General features: G+C 42.3%; 1 protein-coding gene across 1 annotated transcript in view; it reads left to right on the forward strand.

Moving 5' to 3' along the window:
- Nucleotides 1-12,867, forward strand: part of lrrk1 (leucine-rich repeat kinase 1) — an 82,693-nt gene extending 69,826 nt beyond the window's left edge. Inside the window, exons 31-38 of the mRNA XM_041784715.1 lie at nt 845-996; nt 2,469-2,586; nt 3,862-3,978; nt 6,974-7,171; nt 7,853-8,067; nt 8,264-8,644; nt 9,134-9,235; nt 12,644-12,867. Coding sequence (XP_041640649.1) covers nt 845-996; nt 2,469-2,586; nt 3,862-3,978; nt 6,974-7,171; nt 7,853-8,067; nt 8,264-8,644; nt 9,134-9,235; nt 12,644-12,821 — 1,461 coding nt within the window. The 3' untranslated portion in view covers nt 12,822-12,867. The remainder of the gene's footprint in view (nt 1-844; nt 997-2,468; nt 2,587-3,861; nt 3,979-6,973; nt 7,172-7,852; nt 8,068-8,263; nt 8,645-9,133; nt 9,236-12,643) is intronic.
- The last annotated feature ends 9,118 nt before the right edge of the window (nt 12,868-21,985 follow it).

Below are 21,985 nucleotides of genomic sequence, written 5' to 3' on the forward strand. Positions count from 1 at the left end.
TTAGGGGGTCAGGGCGAGGCCAAGAGGTTAGAGTTAGGGGGTCAGGGTAAGGCTGAGAGGTCAGGGTTAAGCTTAGAGATTAGAGCTAGGGGGTCAGGGCTAGGCCAAGAGGTTAGAGTTAGGGGGTCAGGGTAAGGCTGAGAGGTCAGGGTTAAGCTTAGAGATTAGAGCTAGGGGGTCAGGGTTAGGCCAAGAGGTGAGAGTTAGGGGGTCAGGGCTAGGCCAAGAGGTTAGAGTTAGGGGGTCAGGGTTAGGCCAAGAGGTCAGGGTTAAGCCTAGAGGTTAGAGTTAGGGGGTCAGGGTTAGGCCAAGAGGTGAGAGTTAGGGGGTCAGGGTTAGGCTGAGAGGTCAGGGTTAAGCCTAGAGGTTAGAGTTAGGGGGTCAGGGTTAGGCTGAGAGGTCAGGGTTAAGCCTAGAGGTTAGAGTTTGGGGGTCAGGGTTAGGCTGAGAGGTCAGGGTTAAGCCTAGAGATTAGAGTTAGGGGGTCAGGTTTAGGCTGAGAGGTTAGAGAGGAAAAGCTTGGGTCTTCACATGTCACTCCTAGGGTTGGGTTGGAGTCAGAGGCATTCACCTCTCCTTTAAGACCCCTGGTAAAGTGAGGTTAGAGAACAGTGGTTTCTGGTCCTGAACAGGAGAGGCAGGGGTAACTTTATTTATAATCAGAATACTCACAGACCCCTGAGGACCGTTCATGATGTAAAATAAATCGATCATAAATTCTTTAATAAGAGATCATGTTTGATAAAATGAACTGTTATCATAATGGCCTTGGATTGATGTATGAAGCTTGTGATGTAATGGAGGCAGACAGAGTAAGAGTGTTTTTGTCTCCGTGTGCGTCCAGAGGCCGGTGGCGGCGCAGTGTCTGAGGCGGATGCAGGAGCCCAGTTTCCCGTGCCTGCGCTTCGTGATGTCATGTGACAACCACGCTCGGCTCTTCCTGTCTCAGCTGCAGGGATACAGCGCCGTGTTCTGGAGTGGAGACAAGGAGGAAAGGTTTGTTCAACGCCACCAGAAACCTGCTGTTCACAGTTCTCCTCCCACATCCTGTCACAGCTGCAGCGAGCTTCAGAGATCACGCCGCGTCACGCATCACTGGCTGAAACTGTTAGCAACAACTTCTCTGAAACAGCTTTTCAAAAAGTCAGGGAAATATATGTGTCATCACCACAGCAAGGATGGAATGTTTTGTAGGCTTTAAAGGATGGCATCATCTTTATAGGAAAGGATGGAATGTCTTATTAGCTTTAAAGGATGGCGTCATCTTTATAGGAAAGGATGGAATGTCTTATTAGCTTTAAAGGATGGCATCATCTTTATAGGAAAGGATGGAATGTCTTATTAGCTTTAAAGGATGGCATCATCTTTATAGGAAAGAATGGAATGTTTTGTAGGCTTTAAAGGATGACATCATCTTTACAGGAAAGGATGGAATGTTTTGTAAGGCTTTAAAGGATGACATCATCTTTACAGGAAAGGATGGAATGTTTTGTAAGGCTTTAAAGGATGACATCATCTTTACAGGAAAGGATGGAATGTTTTGTAGGCTTTAAAGGATGACATCATCTTTACAGGAAAGGATGGAATGTTTTGTAGGCTTTAAAGGATGACATCATCTTTACAGGAAAGGATGGAATGTTTTGTAGGCTTCAAAGAATGACATCATCTTCATAGGAAAGGATGGAATGTCTCATTAGATCTAAACCAGCCTCTCCTGGCTCTGCTCCTCATACCTACTCCACTATAAGACTATCTTAAATGTGCTCTGGCGTTTTATTTCTTCAAATGTTAGAAAGGATGTGTCCCTCCCTTGCCTAGACCAACTCTGACGGATCGTGCTGAGAGGAAGAGGAGGAGGAATCTCTGACTTAGAGCAGGACTGTGGCTCTAATAAAACCAGCCCTGATCCCCTCCTACAGCCGGGCCTTAATGACGGCCGTAGACCTGTTCCTGTCGTTTCCTCCTTCACTCTCACGACCCCGTCACCTGCTCTCACCTGGCCTGAAACGATGACCTCTCTCCTGTCCGTTTATTATCAGCTCATTACTAAAACGAGGACAGACGAGCTTCTTTGTGGACCTAATGACAGGGGAGACGGGCCATCAGGAACACAGGGGCTTTAAACTCTGGGAGAACTTTCCCTGATTGTGATCAGACAGGGTTATTTATGGAGCAGTTTTCATGCACAGAGCAGAGCGGGAACAGAACATTTAATACATTCAAACATTTAAAACAGCAGAGAGGCATTAGAATAGGAGACTGCTCCATTATTACAAATATAAATCCATAATTATTGGGGTTAATATAGAGAAAATAATGATTACTGTTCTCAGAGAATTTCATCAGAAGGGCCTGGATGTCATGACATTTACTCATTTAAGGACTGAAATTAAAGGAAGAGTGTGTAACGTCAACCGAGGCTCCAACAGAAAGATGAATATTCTACAATCATGTCTGTTTGTACACAGGAACTACAGCGTGGTGAACGTGGACAAAGGCCAGGTGGAGGTGAAGAGGATGTCGTGTCCCGGCGGTCGGATCAGCTGTCAGATGAAGATGGGGAACGCTCTGTGGATGGCGACCGAGGTAAACACGACACCTGCAGAACACACAACACCGGATGCCTTTGACTAAAACACTCTATCGTATTTAAATTTTCTATTTTAGCTACAAATCTGCACTGTAACTTTTACTTTCATATCTGTGTTTTTATCTTTTGTGGGTTTTATTGCTGGTTTTAATCACTTTGAATTTGAATTGAATTGTTTTTTCTTTTAACATTTTTCTCTTGCATTTCCTTTTGCCTTTGTCGTTGTATTTTAATGTCCTGTGTGAAGCACTGTGAATTGCCTTGTTGCTGAAATGTGCTGGATAAATAAACTTGCCTTGCCTTAAAACGGCAAAAACAGGCATAAAAAGTGGTAAAAGTGGATTAAAAAATAGCTAAATCTGTTTAAACTGGCAAAAATTGGCATAAAGTAATAATGAAAAGTGGTTAAAATGGGTAAAATGGGTGTTAAAATGGTTAACAGTGGTAATAATAGGTCAACAGGGGAAAAAAGGCGGAAAGAACGGTTTAGAAGTGACGAAATTTGGCAGAAAAAAGTCCTGGAAAGGGTGTGAAATTGACAAAAATTAGTTTTTTTTTTTTTAAGATTTATTTTTGGGCCTTTTCATGCCTTTATTTGATAGAGGAAGGACAGTGGATGGACTTGGAAACAAAAATTAAGAGAGTGGGGAGAGACATGGGGCAAAGGGCCACAGGCCAGATTTGAACCCTGGCCGCCCGCGTACATGGGTAGCACCTTAAACCACTCGACCATCTGCGCTCCTGTCTGCTGTGTCTTTTAAGTTTTTCTCCTGCGTATATCAGCAGAACTCCCAGTTTTACTGTGAAATAGGTAAAATAAAAACAGGTTGTTAAGCCTGTTAAACTGAACGGCTTCAGTGAAGCACACAGATATTTAAAATCCTGCAGTGTAAAAATAAACTTGATAACATTTTAACACAATTTAGTCAATCAAACATCCTGATATTGTTGTTTTTATTTTTAGTCACTACTAATTTAATTATAAAGTAATTATAAATGTGAAACATTCATATTGAAGCATTATCAACACTTTAATTTATCATAAATATTCTGATGAAACGTTTTTATTGTCAGAGATCTTTTTATAACTGGTCTTAGTTTAGTCGTTCTCGCTGAATAAAGGTCGACCATGAACTTGTTTAGTCAGGGAATTTAATACTGCTGGAGTATTTCACTGCAGCTCCAGATAAAGGCAGGAACCTCGTCTAAATGTCCAGAGGATGGAGTAAAGTTATGTTTCTAATGACGGACGTTCCCTTTTCTCCCTACAGGAGCAGGACGTCTTCATCTACAGCCTGAAGGACATGTGTCCTCTCAGCCAGCCTCAGAAACGCTTCTCCTGTCCCGCCGTCATCACCTGTCTGTTCCCCGTCCCAGCTAGAGACCAGGTGAGACGTAAAAGCACCACAGACTCGACCGCCAGGGTCGGGTTTTTACTTCTTAGGACTCATGTGGACTCTGTTGGAGATAAACCTGCTGGTTAATCTCAGGTCCACGTTAGTCCAGCTGCACCACAAGCCTTCTAGTGAGTCCCCTCACCTGTTTGTGGCAGGAGCACACCTGTAGAGGGTTTCAGATTAAGCTCTTAGACCAACATCCAACGAGAGCCAGCAGACCAGGACCAGACCGTCTCCTGATGTCTGATCATGTTTGCTGGTCCTCTCTCTGGGGCTTTGGTTTATCAGAGATCAGGGGCTGTTACCTGGACAGGTGTGATGCTCTGTTTCAGTAAGCACGAACAGCTCGCCGTCCGCTCTAATGGTCAGTAAACGCCTTTATGGCGATGATAAACGGGGGGAGCAGCAAACGACAACACTGTGGAGGGGAAAACAAGTTTATGGCTGCTGACCTCTGACCTCCTACAGGTACAGATGTGGGGGGAGGGGCAGCATTGTGATCCAGGTGTTAGTAGGGAACAGTGTGTGCACACCGAGGGGGCGTGGCTAACGCTCAGATGTTGTCCAGTCACAGTGGCGTTCCTGCAGATGCTCTCCATCATAAATTAACATCAGAGGGTTTACCTGGCTAAGAGGGTCCACTCCTGCAGTCACAACACCTGTGAATGACAGGGGACATGGGGGCGGGGTTTATCTGTGGCATGTTTAAAATATCAACAGGTTTGTCTAACTAACCAAGACTTTTATGAGTTTTTACAACTCAGACATTATACTGAAAAAATGATCAGAAAAGATGACTTAGAAAAAAGAGACTCAGGTATTGTGAAGGTGTTGGCCTATGACTCTGACCCAGGGCTTAGAATCATCTCTGGGCTAAACTACGGTCTAAATGAGTTACATGAAGAGGATAAATCACATACCAAAGAAAAAGGAGGAGGAAGGAAAGTTTGAGCTTGAGCTGGAGACATGGGAAAGACTAAATAAGCAGCAATGGAGAAGCACGTCTGCTCTGTCATGGACAGTTAGCCCGATTCTTTAAAACACCTGCACAGAACAACTCCTTAAATAAAAATACCTCATGTTGGAGACAAAAGGCAGATCATTACCATGTGTTTTGGCTTTGCCCTTTGCTTCTGTCCGACTGAAATCAAATCAGAAGTATTATGGACAAAAGCATTTAAAGTGCAGATTCCTTTTAACTTTGTCCCTCTGTACCCGGGCCTAAGACCTGAGACTACTGAGGGTTTTCAAATAAATATCTCTTTAATATTTTAATGTTAGCAGGTAAAAACACTCTCATGAGAAAATGGATGTCAGTAGAAGCACCCTCAGTGGAGAATTGGTTTGATGTGATCCATGATATTTCCATAATGGAGAAACTCAAACACCTAACAAGAGAAGTTTGTAAGTTGTTGGACACCCTGGATTAGGTATATCTACACACTGAATCTGACTGTAACGCATCATAAACCATTGAATTTATGTCACTCTCCCCTCTGGTTTTTTGTTAAACTACTCAAGTGTACATAAATGTCCGGTACTGAAACATTTGTTTAAAAAAATGATTTAATATAATCTAACTGTGTTGTGTTATTGTATTATTATTATTAATTTTTGTTTTTTTATAATCATTATTATTTTTTTAATTTATCTATTTTTATTTATGTATTTCATTTACTTATGTATTTATTTTTATTCATTTATTTTTAATTATGAATTTATTTTATTTATTCATTTATTATTATTTTTTATTCTATTATTTTTTTCTATGTATTTATTTATTACTTATTTATTTATTTATTTATTATTTATTATTATTATTATTCATTTATTTTTATTTATGTATTTATTTATTTACTTATTCATTTATTATTATATTTTATTCATTAATTATTTAGATATATTTATTTATTAACTCATTCATTTATTATTATTTTTTGTTCTTTTATTTTTATTCACGTATTTATTTATTTACTTATCTATTTATTATTAATATTAATATTTTATTAATTTATTTTATTTATGTATTTATTTACTTACATATTTATTTTTTATTAATGTATCGTATTTATTTTCTTATTTTTTTTATTCATTTATTTTTATTGATGTATTTATTTATTTATTTATTTATTATTTTTATTCATTATTTTATTGATGTATTTATTTATTCACTTATTTTTTTCATTAATTTATTTTATTTATGTATTTATTTATTTGCTTTATTATTTATTGTTTTTTTTATTCATTTATTGTTATTTCTGTATTTCTTTATTTTCTCATTTATTTATTATTATTTTTTTATATATCTTTATTTGGTGTGCGTTTTGTGTAAAGGTCCCAAGCGTTGAGGACTTAGATCTGATTATTTATTTATTGTCATTATTATTATTTTTGTGTTGTATACATCCTTTTTGGCTCAGTTTGTTTTGTTTTTCTTCCAAAAAAAAAAGGAACAGGAAGTCTTGTGGCCAAGTTGTGATGTGGGATGTTCTGGCTCTGTTCTTGATAAAAGTCTAACTAACAAAAATATCAACAGGTTTTAGGTAAACTTCTGCTATATCTGCCTCCCTGATGTGAAGTTAGCCTGCATGTTTCAGTGTATTATTGCATTCAGTTATTATTTTAATAGAACAGAGGAATTAATGGGCCAGAAATCATCAAATTTGGTCGTTAATGACCAAAAACTTTCATTTCATAAACAGTTCACCAGAAAACTCAGTCCTGGTCCAGCTCAGAAGTCTCACTCCTTCATTCTTACAGTGCAGTGGGTGGGATTAAAGTTTCTACATTCAGGTCTTAAGAGTCTGAATTTTTCAAGTGTGTAGGAACCCCTGATTACTAATAACACTACCACGGAAACAAGCCCCGCCTACCGTCCTCTCACTGCCCTGGCACTGAGGCGTGTGACCACCAGGATGTGGATCTGGTCTGAGGGTGTCTGGGTGTGAACTGCTTTGTCTGAATTGCGTCTCTGTCTCATGATCAGAGTCTGCCTCGAGTGTTCGCCGGGATGTCCGACGGTCTGATGGCGGTCTACAGTCTGGTGGACGACCTGCCCGTGGATGGGGAGACGTATCTGTGCTCGCACACGCTCAACAAGACGGTGTTTGGTCTGAAGGACTCTGATCCACGACAGAGCCCCTACCCGGTCAGAAGCATGGCGCTGGTGGGAGGTGGCTCCCAGGTGAGTCGTCTATCAATCTCCTTTCTGATTGGCTGAGAAAGAGATCAGTTAAGGGAAGGATGAACACAGGAGAGAAACCACATCGCTGCTCAACGGATGAGGACTAGGGGTAAACCTGGACCAGAACCTGTTAGTTCAGTTTAATCAAACCAGACTCTGTCAGTACAGAACCAGAACCTGAACTGTTTTCAGTCAGGAAAACCTGGACCAGAACCAGACTGATAGTAAACCTGGATCAGAACCAGACTGATGATAAACCTGGACTAGAACCAGACTGATGATAAACCTGGACCAGAACCAGACTGATGATAAACCTGGACTAGAACCAGACTGATGATAAACCTGGACTAGAACCAGACTGATAGTAAACCTGGATCAGAACCAGACTGATGATAAACCTGGACTAGAATCAGACTGATGATAAACCTGGACTAGAACCAGACTGATGATAAATCTGGACTAGAATCAGACTGATGATAAATCTGGACTAGAACCAGATTGATGATAAACCTGGACCAGACCCAGACTGATGATAAACCTGGACCAGACCCAGACTGATGATAAACCTGGACCAGACCCAGACTGATGATAAACCTGGACCAGACCCAGACTGATGATAAACCTGGACCAGAACCAGACAGATGATGATAAAAAAGGGTTTTCTCTGTGCTCTGTTCTTAGTTGTGGTTCTCCAACGGTCCGGGTCTCCTGGTCCTGGACTGTCAGAGTCTTCAGGCTGTCCGACGGTTGGAGACCTACAGTCCGATGTCCTCCATCGTCTCCATGACGACCAGCTTCAGCCTGATGGGGGAAGAGGGGGTGTGGGCGCTGGACAGCCATGCCAACATGCTGCTGCTGTATCACGCCGCCTCTTACCAGCTGTGCGCCACCTACAGGTGAGACGGTCAGGAGACGCAGAGCTCCATCAGAGTACGGGTTCTTTAGGATGACTGTAGGGTCTAGAAATAGCTTCTCTCTGACCTCTGACCTCGCTCAGGTATCACATTCTCTGGTTTAGGTCATGTTAAATTTGGGTAGTTATTCTGGCATTTGACGTTTGCTCTGACGTTTTGGATGCTGTCTCGGTTTCAGCTGCGGAGACTCTCATCCTCTGCGGGACATCTTCAACGTGCAGCGTCCTGCAAGCATTGCCACGGTAACGGCGCTGGAGAACAGCGAGGAGAGCGAGCAGCAGATGAACGGAGAGGTGACTCTGATCTACAGTGAGGAGGCGGGCACTCAGATCATCCAGCACCAGGATTCGCTGACAGACTGCTGCTCCACGTCGTCCACGTGCTCCCTAGAGACGCCGGGCTCGGTCGCCTCTGGCGCGCTGCCCCCTGCAGGCCCGGAGGAGACCAGCAGGGATCATAGCCAGCAGCTATCCTCCAACCCTGAAGATGAAAACAGCACCGAGCCGGCGCTGCAGGCGGTGACGGTGCTGTCAGTGAACGGAACGCTGTGGGTCCCCAGGTACACAACGACACTACACAAACTACACAATCTACACACCCTCATACACATCTACACACTAAGGATGGAGATATAAGATATGTCATTTAGAATGTTTTTATGGCCAGATCTGGATTCTATCAGGATTCTTTTCATTCTGATTTTAAAGCTAATATTTGAAGTTACTGACCAGAACTTATTTCCATTAAATATCCAAAATACACAAATACTGAGTGTACAAATACAGCCTCGTTCCTTCTTCTACACAGTTAAAATGCACACAGACATCTCTGGTCACATGATCAGACAGACGCTGAAATACACCCATAATTTATTTTATGCAGCAATCCTGCTGATTTCTGTTGTTTTTTGTTGTTTGTGCTGTCTGGTGGGTTTGGGCTCCTAATAATAATTTGTAACTGTCCCGTTTACCACTGTTCATTTAGAGGGATATTTTTACCCACGAGGCTGCAGGGCGGCTCACTCTCTCTCTGTTCTCTGCTTTTCCAGGCGAGGAGGAGACGTGATGGTCATTGAGATTCAGACTCACGCCAGTCACCTGAGGGGGCGTGTCATCGCCGTCCTAAGTCCACCTGGATGTACATCTCTAGGGTGAGCTCACGTCATTATGACGTCTCTTTAAAATGTCTTTACTGTCATTTTATTTTTAAAAAACTCTTTAAATCAGGAAAAAAATCAACATTTTCTAAATGTCTGACTTTTTTGGCAGAGGGATGCATGATGGATGGATGGATGGATGCATGGATGGATGGATGATGGATGTTGGATGGATCATGGATGGACCATGGATGGATAAACATGGATGTTTGATGGATGGATGGATGGATGGATGATGAATGTTGGATGGATGATGGTTGTTGGATGGGTCATGGATGGATGGATGATGGATGTTGGATGGATGATGGATGGATAAACATGGATGTTTGATGGATGGATGATGGATGATGGATGGATGGGTGATGGATGGGTGATGGATGTTGGATGTATGATGTTGGATGGATGATGGATGGATGATGTTGGATGATGGATGGCTGGACAGTTGGATGATGGCTGGATGGATGATAGATGTTGGATGATGGATGGATGAATAGATGGATGATGGCATGGATGGATGGATGATGTATGTTGGTTGGATGATGGGTGGATGATGGATGTTGGTTGAATGGATGATGGATGTTGGATGATGGATGGATAGATAATGGATGTTGGTTGGATGATGCATGATAAAGGTTGGTTGGATGATGATGGATGATGGCTGGATGGATGCATGATTGATGTTGGTTGGATGAATGGATGGATGATGGATGGATGGATGATGGATGTTGGTTGGATGATAGATGGATGATGGCTGGATGGATGATGGATGTTGGATGGATAATGGATGGATGGATGGATGATGGATGTTGGTTGGATGATGGATGGATGATGGCTGGATGGATGATGGATGTTGGATGGATGATGGATGAATGGATGATGAATGGATGGATGGATGATGGATGTTGGTTGGATGATGGATGGATGATGAATGATGGATGTTGGATGGATGATGGATGGATGATGGATGTTGGTTGGATGATGGATATTGGTTGGATGATGGAAAGCTTTAACCCTGATGTAATGGGTGAATGTTCACCTTTCAGTAATTCCAAGGTAATCACAGTCAAACATCTTAACCAATCAGAGGCTGTTAGAGACAGAGATAAAGGAGGGGAACAGACCTAAAGATGGCTTCAGACTGACTGAGGGTCTATATCTTTACACCCATCCAGCTGTGAGGAGGAAACAATGGTTCTCATATTAAACAGGGATGCTGCTGTGATAGACCAGGACCATGGCCTCAGTCTCAGGGGATAGACCAGGACCATGGCCTCAGTCTCAGGGGGTAGACCAGGACCATGGCCTCAGTCTCAGGTCCATCCTTCATCATCAGTCCCACTGACTCTGTCATTATTCCTCCAGAGCTGCTCTAACAGAGCGTCTGTGTCAGCACAGAGGCCCGGCTGTTAGCAGCAGCCAATAAAAGAGCCTCCCACGGCCCGGCGCTTAATCAAGACTCATAATAGAGCACCTGTAGAACAGGTGAGGCTCTGTGAGGTCAGGGCTGGGGTCAGAGGAGGGGTCTACACGTCTGCAGCTGTGTTTTAATAAGAGATCAAACTCGGAGTCGCTGCGGTAGAGCTGCTGGGTATTAAACCAACGCTGGGTTTAGATGGATCTACAGCAGGACTCATTAGGGACCCGGGGCCCAGATCTGACTATGGAACCATGCCCTGCTCCGCTTAAAGACAGTCTCAGGTTTGGTTCATGTGTACTCAAACATGGGGTGAGGGGGATGTAAACAGACCTGCGCTCAGGTACGAGGTAGTCATCAGTCAGCAGAGACCTTAACTCTGAACTCTTCAAAAACCATCATGTCTGTGCAGCACGGGTTCATCCTCTGTGCTGAAGGTCGACGTGGAAGTAGGACGAGGGTTAATGACTCTAAATATGGAAAACTTCCAGAACATCAGGATGAAACTGACCTTTAGCCTCTGCAGCTCTGAACGTATGAACAAGCCGCCCAGGTTAAAAATGTTGAACTAGTCCTTTAAGGAGTGCTCAGCTGTTTCTGCGGCCCAGCAGCTGTACATCACCAAACAGGATAATGACACGCTCTCAGAGATGAAACAACAATGGGCTCAGATAATGCTGGGGTGTTGTGTGTGAAACATGGCTGCAGGGTCACTCAGCGCGCTCCTTCCTCCCAGAATGCTTTGTGTCATGGCCTCAATAAATCAGTGTCTGCTGTAAGGACAGTACATCCGTAAAGGCAGAGGTCGCTGCTTTTATAATCAAACTGGTTAAAACAGCAGTTCATCAGCTATTTAAGGGCAAGACAGCGATGAGCCCTCAGATATCAGCGTTAGCTGCCATGGCAGTGAGGGGTTAGAGCTGTCTGCAGAGTCTCTCCATCTCAGCTGCTGAAGCTTGGAGCTCCTTCAGAGTAGTCATAGGTGTCTTGGTGTCCTCTCTCTCTAGTCTCCTTCTTGCACGCCCACTCAGTTTGTGAGGACAGTCTGATCTAGGCAGATTTACACATGTGACATATTCCTTCATTTCTTCATTATAGATTTAACTGAACTCTGGGGGATGTTCAGAGACTTGGAGATGTTTCAGACTTTTCAGTATCCTTTTCTGTGAGTGTTCTTTTGTCGTCATGGTGTAATGGTTGCCAGGAATACTGAAGAACCAGTGAGTGCACCTTCCAGACTTAGGAGTCTTTATACTACAACCACTGAGACACCTTCACTGACCTCAGCTGATCCTCATTTCATTTTTTGTCAGAAAGCCAAATCATACTGATCATGAAATGGTAGAAAGAAACTCAAGGGGGTGAATACTTGTTCTAGCTTTAAATGATTCTTTATTGTCTACGTTTCTGATGAAAAGATCGTTGTCATCATACACCGTTAAAAATGAGCAACAGTGGTCCAAGAACCGAACCCTGCAGCACCCCACACATGATCTCCTGCACGTCTCAGTTCTGCTCATGTAGCTCATGTTAACTATGATAACCTCGGTTACTGGCATCCCTAGAAAACCCCAGACCATAATCACTACCCTGGCTGTCTGTGGAGGTCAGACCTGCTCCTGTTAATAAACCTGTGCTCCTGCTGTGCATGTCCTGGGACGGGGCCAGAAGTCGCTGATACACGTCCTGATGTAGATCTGACCCTGTGTAACGTCTGTGTTTAACAAAGGAGATGACCCTATGAAATGGTTATTTTTACTGTTCTGAGCACGGCGTGAGGGCAGAGGAGGACAGACTCACAGTCACAGTCATTCAGCAGCCCGTGGACCAACAGTAACCTGGCTGTTCAGCGGACTGCTTCCTAGAACGGCCCACTGGTTTCTAAGTAGAGCTAATTACAGAGCGCAGAGATGCCACCAGCTAAAGCTCCTCCTCTTCATGGCGTCTTCTCACATCTCTCTCTCTCTCTCTCTCTCTGGTTCTGTCAGCGTCCTGCAGGAGGCGGCGCTGGTGGCTAAGGACATGGTCGTCTGTGGCTTCCAGAAGGAAAACAGCGAGTGGTGCCTGAGTGTCTGGAGGGGCTGGGGCAGCGGCGAGCTGGAAGTCTTCTTCCAGTCCTACGAGGAACTGGGCCGCCTGGAGAGCAGCATGAGGAGAAGAAGGTAACTGTTGTGCTGCAGAATCGGCGCTCTGTGAGGAGAGAGAGGCCACAGACTGGTAGTGTTCAGGGGGCGGGGGTGGGAGGGGGCGGCCCAGAGCTGACAGAAGGTCAACGTAACACCGGGAGGAGGAGGAGGAGGAGGAGGAGGAGGAGGAGGAGGAGGAGGAGGGCCTGCAGCTGTGCACAGCTGTTTGTTCCTACCGCAGTAACATCCAGGAAACCAAACCGTCGTCACGCCGCGTCACAGAGCTCACTCAAGACAACCCTGACCTCTCATGCCAGGGCCGGGCCAGGGCTGTAAAACATCCCAACATCACTGATCCATCAGCAGAATCAAACATTTCATGGGACTGTTCTCTTCTCTACAGTCTTTACTTCCTCTCTGTGTTTGTTTTTACCGACCCAGATGTTTAACCATGGACCGGAGAAGATACGGGATAACACGCCGTTTTAGTGGGCCATAACTACCTTTATAATATTATAGTAATAGTGCAATTATCAGGTAATTTCTCCGGAATAAGGCAGTAATTACCCCGTAGTTAGTTGGTATTTTACCAGTAAATTACTCAGAAATATGGTGTATGAAATAATAATAATATATTATCTAGAATTTTCTTCTATATTGTGGTAAATCTCTGGTAATGAGGTGGTATTTAACCCTAACCCCCCCCGCTCTGGCTAACAGTTACATCCTTGTGGACCCGAAAGTGTGTTAAACTCATTTAGCCATTTTTTTTTTATCAACTCTGCAGTTTTTGTCCACATTTTAACTGCTTTTCATCACTTTTTTTCCCCACACACGTTTTTTATTTTAACCACTATTCCTGCCTGTTTTTGCCACTTTCCACTGTGCAGATTTTAAGTCATTTTTGCCACTCTAAACACATATTTGAAACTTTTAATTTAATTTCACTGCTTTCCTGCCACTTTAAGACATTTTTCCCAGTATCACCTCTTTTCCCCACTTTTTTACAATTCTTTTGCCACATTCCAGCCATTGTTGCATCTGCTTACCTATTTTTGCCACTTAAAACATATTTTTTGCCACTTTTAACCCTTGTTTGCAACCTTTGAAATATATCTTTCTACCCTTTTCACCCATTTTTGCCCATTTTAGCCATATTTCACTATTCGCTATGCCCATTTTTGCCACTATTAACCCATTTTTGTTATTGCAAACACTTTTTCTGCTGTTTTTTGCCACTCTTATCCATCGTTACAACTCACTGCCTGTTTGTGAACTCTGTTAATCCATTTTTGCCACTTTAAACCCATTTTACCTACTTTTAAAATCCCATTTCACCACATTTCCCCCCTTTGTTGGTCCTTTTAACCCATTTTGATTCTGCTTTTAAAAACGGAAAAACATTTTTAAGTATTCTATATACTACAGCATAAATGAATAAAAATGTTGCTTTGATAAGAGTAGTTATTATTCAGTCAAAAACAATCAAAATAAATATATCACAGCTTAACTTTATAATGCACCAGGAATTTGCTGACCTCGTTGGGCCCCCAGTTTGGCTGGGCCCCAGAAAGCTCTCCTCTCTATCCCCCCTGATGGGCGGCCTTGTTGACCCATGACCCTTTAATCTACTTTCAGGAAAATTATTCATGAAGGACTCTCTTTCATTTAGTGTGCCAAAATAAAGAAATAACCTGGGAGTATTTAAGCAACCTTTATGGAAAATGATCATCTATTTCTAAGAAATTACTTAGTAAAATACCCCCTAATTACCAGAAAACTGCCACAATATTACAAGGAATTACTGGATTATTAATAACTATTACGAGGTAAATACTTCCCAAATATTACTAAATCATTACTTAGTAATGCAAACGTATTATTACGAGGTAAATACCACCTTATTCTGGAGGAATTACTTCATAATACACTCTTACTAACTAAGTAATTAAGGACCACTAAAATAAAGTGCTACCAGGTATTGCAGCAACATTAGCTGTTCAGTTACTGAAGCCTTTTGAGTCCTAGCGTTAGATCAACCGAAAAACCACGCCCCTAATTATGCATGACTCATATCCTTCTTCAAGCCAAAACAGATGAGTTATAAAAATATTCAGCATCTCTCTATGACATACCAACGATCTTTAACTTATGATGACTGTCCTTTGTTGGCAACTTTTGGGAAAGTGGCAGGGGAAAAGAGCCCAACATCCCCAGCTTCACCAACATTCTGCTCCCCGGCTTTGATGATGATGTCATCCTTTTAAGTCTTTAGAAATATGATGTCATCGTTTACAGCCTATAAAACATTCCATCTTTTCCTTTAACATGCCGGCCAGTCTAGACCCCGCCCTCTTTTACTTTGAAGCCATGCTGTTGTGACCCGTGTGGATAGTTGGACTGTTACATGGGATAGAACGATAGCCAATCAGGATGCAAGCTGACTGACGAAGGTGTGTTTAATCCGTGAGGCTATGCAGCGCCAATTAAGTTGGGACGGGTGAGAAAAGACTGGGACAGTTGTGTGGAGCAATATTCTCTCATTTACTTCATTGAAATAAATATGGCAGCCAATCACCTTCATACCTGTGGAATGTTTTAGGTGTTTTTATAGCGTTCCACAACATCCCAGTCTTTTCTTACCCCGGCCCTTAATTTTGTGGAATGTGTTGAATAGTCATTTTGTCCAAATAACCCTCAGGTGTGGTGGTGGTAGTAGGATTAGTCAACTGATCCTGATCAAACCATAAGTATCAGACATGTTTAATATTTGTGACTGAGTAAAGAGCCGCCTCCACTGACAGATTTAAAACTCTGTTATCATTTGTCTATGTTTGTCGTCATAGTTCCTCTCGTTTTTGTCTCTGTTGTGGGTCGGTTAAGATCAGGATCCAGCTGCTGCAGATGTGAGCGAGCATTAGTGTGCATGCCCAGCTGCTGCCGCTCCGTCTTTGTCCCTGTTTGCCTTCATTACTGAGTGGCGATTTCCTCGAACGCTCGCATTCTTCAGGCTGCGGTAATGACCATCTTTAAACGGCAGTGTTGGTGCTGGAGAACAGCTGTGATTGGCAGATGGCTCAGTCTGGTTCACACGCTCTTTGTCTTCCTTCCTGTTGGTTCTTCGCCGTGTGAATCTGCATTCAGGCGGCTGCTTTTCCCAGAGACGCCTGGAAGCAACAAACCAACATCTGTGTCTGAGCAACATGACCCACCGAGGCAGCAGAGCGGTGGCCTTCTGTAAATAAGGCAGCCTTACCTTTGCATGAATGCTGGCTAGTAGCCATACCAGCCACAACCCTAATATGCAGAACTGGTATCCTTCTTCAAACCAAAACAGATGAGTTATATAAAAAATCATCTCTCTATCATTATTAGAACACATACATGCCCACAATTCCCTCGTGTTTTCTGTCCTTTGTTGGCAACTTTTGGAATGTGCATGTGACTGGCAGTTCCCACTTTGACAAAAGTTGCCAACTACGGCCTACTGTTTGGCAAAAATGAGGGAAAAAGGCCCCAACATCCCTAGCTTCATTAACATTCCATCCTGATGATGATGTCATCCTTGGAAGTCTTTAATAGTCTGTAAAAGATGATGTCATCCTTTGAAGTTGTTAATAGTCTATAAAAGATGATGTCATCCTTTGAAGTCTTTAATAGTCTATAAAAGATGATGTCATCCTTTGAAGTCTTTAGTAGTCTATAAAAGATGATGTCATCCTTTGAAGTCTTTAATAGTTTATAAAAGATGATGTCATCCTTTGAAGTCTTTAATAGTCTATAAAAGATGATGTCATCCTTTGAAGTCTTTAGTAGTCTATAAAAGATGATGTCATCCTTTAAAGTTGTTAATAGTCCATCCTCTGTTTCGATGATGATCCTTTAAAGCAATGGTTCTCAACTGGTGGGATGGGACCCAAAAGTGGGTCACAGAGCAGTCTTATGTCATAATGTGATCAAACAGTTTTCCTTTTCTTGCAATAACAGGCCAGTTTTCCCATGATGACTAGGTAATACCATAAGATCTCTTTATTCTGGCAGAATATAACATGTAATCCTAGGGAAAGTAAAAGAACCAGTAAAACATCCAAGTTATGCCATGTCTCTTTTTTTTTCAGGCATAGATTTTTTTTCATCCAATATCCAAATGGCAACATTATTAATTAAGTTACCAATTTTTCTTTGTTTTTTGAATATAGGTCACAGTTTGTCATTGAAAGGGCTGGTGGATCCTAAGGGTAGACCAGTTGAGAACCAATGCAATATATTCATCAGAAATGGAAGGAAAAAGGTCCCAACAACCCCAGCTTCACCAACATTCTGTCCTCTGCTTTGATGACATCATCCTCTTTAATAGTCTTTGTAAAGATGTTGTCATCCTTTTAAGTTTAAAAACATTCCATCCTGTTCTCTTGCATACAGGCCAGTCTAGGCCTGGCCCTCTTTTACGGTGAAGCCATGCTGTTGTGACTTGTGCAGAATCTGTCTGAACATTCTCTTGCTGAAATGTTTAAGACAGCCAATTAACCTTTCTACCTTTGGAATGTTTTAGGCATTCCATTCCTGTCCCATTTTTTTTTTCTTACCCCTGTCCCAACTTAAATGGTGCTGCAGAGCCTCACTGATAACACACACTTTCGTCATTCAGCTTGTGTCCTGATTGGCTATCCTTACATCTCATTTAACAGTCCAACTGTTCTCCGTTTTTGTTTTGTTTTTTTAAATTCACAAAAACAGGAATTCTGACCATAAATATTGACCATGTTAGATATCTTCAATCAGAGCAGCTCCAATCATAAAAACTCCTCACACCACTGGACAGTCTGGCCAGATGATCTTCAGAACCGTCAGATCATCAGACTGGTTTTATTAAAGGAGGACTCGGGGTCTTCTAATCGCGGCCCTCCATTAGAAAGGGAAGAAGAAGATCAGAGAAATCTGAACACTGATGAAGCTGATGAAAAACTCGAATTCTGTTCTCTACGGCGCCCCCAGGGGGTCATGGGCAGAAAAGGAGTTCCTCCTGTGTGCCAGAGGCTTTCTAGAAATTAGTGAACATGAGAATTGTTTTTCCACCCATGTCCCTTCAGGGCTTCCGTAGATCTCCTCACAGGTTTTTTTTTTTTTTTTGTTCTTAAATCATTTTATCTTCACAGATTTGTTGACTAGTTTCTCCTAAAGCTGCCAGTAAAGTGTTGTGGATAAAGCCATGTGGAGATGCAAAGGTTATTTATTTAGCAGACTGTATGATGAATGATGTGTAAATAAAGCTTGTACATTATGACTCTGAATAAACTTTTTATGACACGCCTGAGTGTGGTCATCTCTCAGATCTAAATATCAACACAATATTCACAGAGCTACTTTCAGGCTGCGTTCACACTGCAGTTAAAAGTGACCTGAATCTGAGTTTTTGCTCACATGTGACTCGTATCAGATTTTTTCCCTGACAGTGTGAACAGCGTAAGTCACATTGAATCTGACCTTTTCAAATCAGATGCAGGCCGCTTTCGTATGTGGTTCTAAATCAGGTACGTATCTGATGTTGGCTGCAGTGGGAACAGGCAAACGAAAAAAATCTGATCTTGGAAAAGATCAGAATTGAGCATCAAGGCCTGCAGTGTGAATGTAGCTATGGAAACAGACAATCAGGCTCGCTCACACTCACACCTATGGGCAATTTAGAGTCACTGATTAACCTCACAAGCATGCACAGAAAGGCCCTGACCGGGAGTTGAACCAGGGACCTTCTTGCTGTGAGGCAGCAGCGCTAACCCCTGCGCCGCCGTGCAGCCCGTCTGGATTGAACTGAAAATGATAAAAGAAGGTTTTTTTGTTTTGTTTTCAAAAAATTGATTGATAGATTTTTGTGTTCTGATCAAAAAAAGGAAAATTGCGGAACAGAACTCTGGGGTTGTAACATTCTCTGTGGTGTTCTGAGAAAAAGAATGTTACATCTCCACTGTTCTCTTCTTTATGATCCGAGTCCAAAAATGATAAAAAGGTTAAAAATGTTTAACATTTTCCAAAAATAAAAAAATTAAAATGCTTTTCTGTTCTGATTTTAAAAAACCAGTAAGATCAAAAGACTGGAATAATGTTGACGTAACAAGAATGTTACAGACCCAATGTTCTGCTCTTTGAACTTTCTGTTTTGATTTTTTAAGTTATATTTTTTATTTTTTATTTTTTTTTCAGGAAAAAAAAAGAAAACTTCTTTATTTATCTTCTTGTTTTTGTGTTCTGATTTAAACTCAAAGAATGGAATAATGGTGATGTAACATTCTTTTTCCTTTATATGTGTAAATGGTGCAGGCCTCTTAAAGAAAAAGGTCCCAGTGTTCCTCTCTTGATCTTCCTGTATTGATCCTGAAAAATGATGTTTTCCTTTTTTTTAAATTTCTTTTTGATAAAGAAAAAAAAAAGATCATTTTTGGTGTTTGAGTCTCAGTTGAACCTGGACTCCCTGAGGCAGGGTTTACATGTTTTTCTATTTTTAACAGAAATTGTGGATCCGTTTGTTTCTTGATTTGGGATTTCAGATTCTAAACCATAAACTGAGCTGAGCTGATGATCCTGCTGACTCAGCTCAAATATTTATTTAGAGGTCAAACTGACATACAGGTTTTTTTCCCTCTAGGTGCTACAGGATTAAATCGATGACATTTGAAATAAAAACAGTGAGGGCTAAGCCCCGATGTTTACATTTAGCTCCGCCCCTGCCCATCCCTATGACCAACCATCACACAGCTTTCTAGCTGTGGTTGATCTAACACTGGTGGCCAGAGGAGGGCAGTAGAGAGCACTGCTGCTGCTCCTCCCCACATTAAAGTCTACAGACAAAGTTTCACTGCCGACCAGCTGATCTCTGACCTGACCAATCAAAACGCTCGTTGTTGCCTGAGGCAGAAGAGTTTAGAGGCAGACAGAAGGAGGAACCAAGTCCTCCATGATGTTCTCCCCCTGAGTTATTTAGTCTTAAATCTGATAGGCAGACCAGCCAATGAGGATCTGTCAACAACCAATCAGAGCAGGCCATTTACCCCGAAAGTCTCCTCTGACCTCAGCCATACGGCTCACCCCTGCTCCAGTCAGTCCCTCCTCTGACCAGCTCAAACACGGGACTCCCCCATCTCAGAGAATCTCCAGTGGACCTTAACCAGGACCCGAGCACGGACCTCAGGACCTGTTAAAATGCAAGAAATTCTTCTTCCCCTCTTATTTTTTTTCTGGCGTTTTTTTTTTTTTTCAGATTCACAAGTTTAACATACTGATGAACTACAGATTTGATTGGATTAACTTCAGATTTTTTTTACCTCGTTCTAGAAAAACTGGAGTTTAAAAGCTTAGGGCGGGTTAAAGTAGGACAACTTTTTAATACTTTTTTGCTGTTATATACGCATATATGTGGTGTTACATTTCTAATGAAGGCCGCTGATGGGGAAACGATCAAACCTGCACTGAGTCTGATAAGAAAAAGAATGTTGGATTTCTAAAAGGTGGCAGGTGATTATAGCGCCACCCACTAATTCTATCAAAACCAAATGAAATTTGACCCATAACAAAAAAAAGGTGGGAGCCCCTAGATTTACAAAACAAAGAGTTTTCATTCCTTCACACACGTACACACAAACACTCAAACACAGAGCTGACATCTCAGCTGGACCACCTTTACCTAAATGAGCGGGGGGATTGTGATCACGTTTTTTGGGGGAAAAAAAATCACCAAATTTCTAACAAATCTAACTATTGATAACAGTAGAAAAGATGGAAGTCGGCCTCTCCTCCGGCTAAAAAAGAAGCAGAGCTGATCAGAAATAAAACCGCTCTGAGGTGAAACTCTGATTTTATCTTCTGCTCTGGTTTCTCTCAGTTTAGAAAAGAACAGTCCTGCAGACATCTGCAGCAACGATGTTATAACAAAGTCCAGACTTTATCCAGAAACCAGTCAGATGTTAACAGACAGGAGAGTCTAAAGTCACCTCTGAATTTTTAGTTTTCATACCGGTTATTCATGTCAGCTGTGGCGTGTGAAGATCTTCACGTTTAAACGCTCCCGCTGAGTTCACCGACTCGAGAGTCCTGGTTTGTGTAAGTAACAGGGAGACTGGGTCACACCCTTATCCTGGTTTTAATGGAGCCTGATTTACCTGGAGAAAACAGAACATGCCACGTGTAAATAAACATTGATTGATTGATTGATTGATTGATCAATCTATCTGTGGTCTCTGGGAGGAAGCGAGAGTACCTGAGGAGAATCCACAGACATGACCAGGAAACACACCAGCTGGCACAGAGCTGACACTGCTCCACCGTGCAGCTCTCATCCAGGTTCCTGTTTCAGTGATGAAGAGCTCTGGGTTATGGGGGCTGTGGGCTGTTTGTTTAATAAAGAAATAACCCCTCCTCCTTAGGGGAACAATGCCTCCATTGTTTGACTGATTCAGAGATTTCAGATTACACAACTCTGATGACTTACACTCCTCAATGTTTCATCATCGGCCGCCTGGACCCACATCCAAGATAACAACGGGAGGAAACTTTCATCTGAGTCTGAAAAACGTCACAAACACAATTTGGTCCTCTCATGTTGGAGAGATGGGACGGCCCCTCTCCAGTACCCTGAAAACATCGATCCAGATTAAGGCCATGGATACATGGATTATCTGCATATGTGAACATATGAGGGCCGATCAGAACATATGAGAACAGATCAGAACATATGAGGGCCAATCAGAACATATGAGGGCCAATGTGAACATATGAGGGCCAATGTGAACATATGAGGGCCAATGTGAACATGTGAGGGTCAATGTGAACATGTGAGGGTCAATGTGAACATATGAGGGTCAATGTGAACATATGAGGGCCAATCAGAACATATGAGGGTCAATGTGAACATGTGAGGGCCAATGTGAACATGTGAGGGCCAATGTGAACATGTGAGGGCCAATGTGAACATGTGAGGGCCAATGTGAACATATGAGGGTCAATGTGAACATATAAGGGTCAATGTGAACATATGAGGGTCAATGTGAACATGTGAGGGCCAATGTGAACATATGAGGGTCAATGTGAACATATGAGGGTCAATGTGAACATATAAGGGTCAATGTGAACATATGAGGGCCAATGTGAACATGTGAGGGCCAATGTGAACATATGAGGGCCAATGTGAACATGTGAGGGCCAATCAGAATATAT

This window comes from Cheilinus undulatus, linkage group 1 (assembly GCF_018320785.1).
Source record: "Cheilinus undulatus linkage group 1, ASM1832078v1, whole genome shotgun sequence".
Lineage (NCBI taxonomy): Eukaryota > Metazoa > Chordata > Actinopteri > Labriformes > Labridae > Cheilinus > Cheilinus undulatus.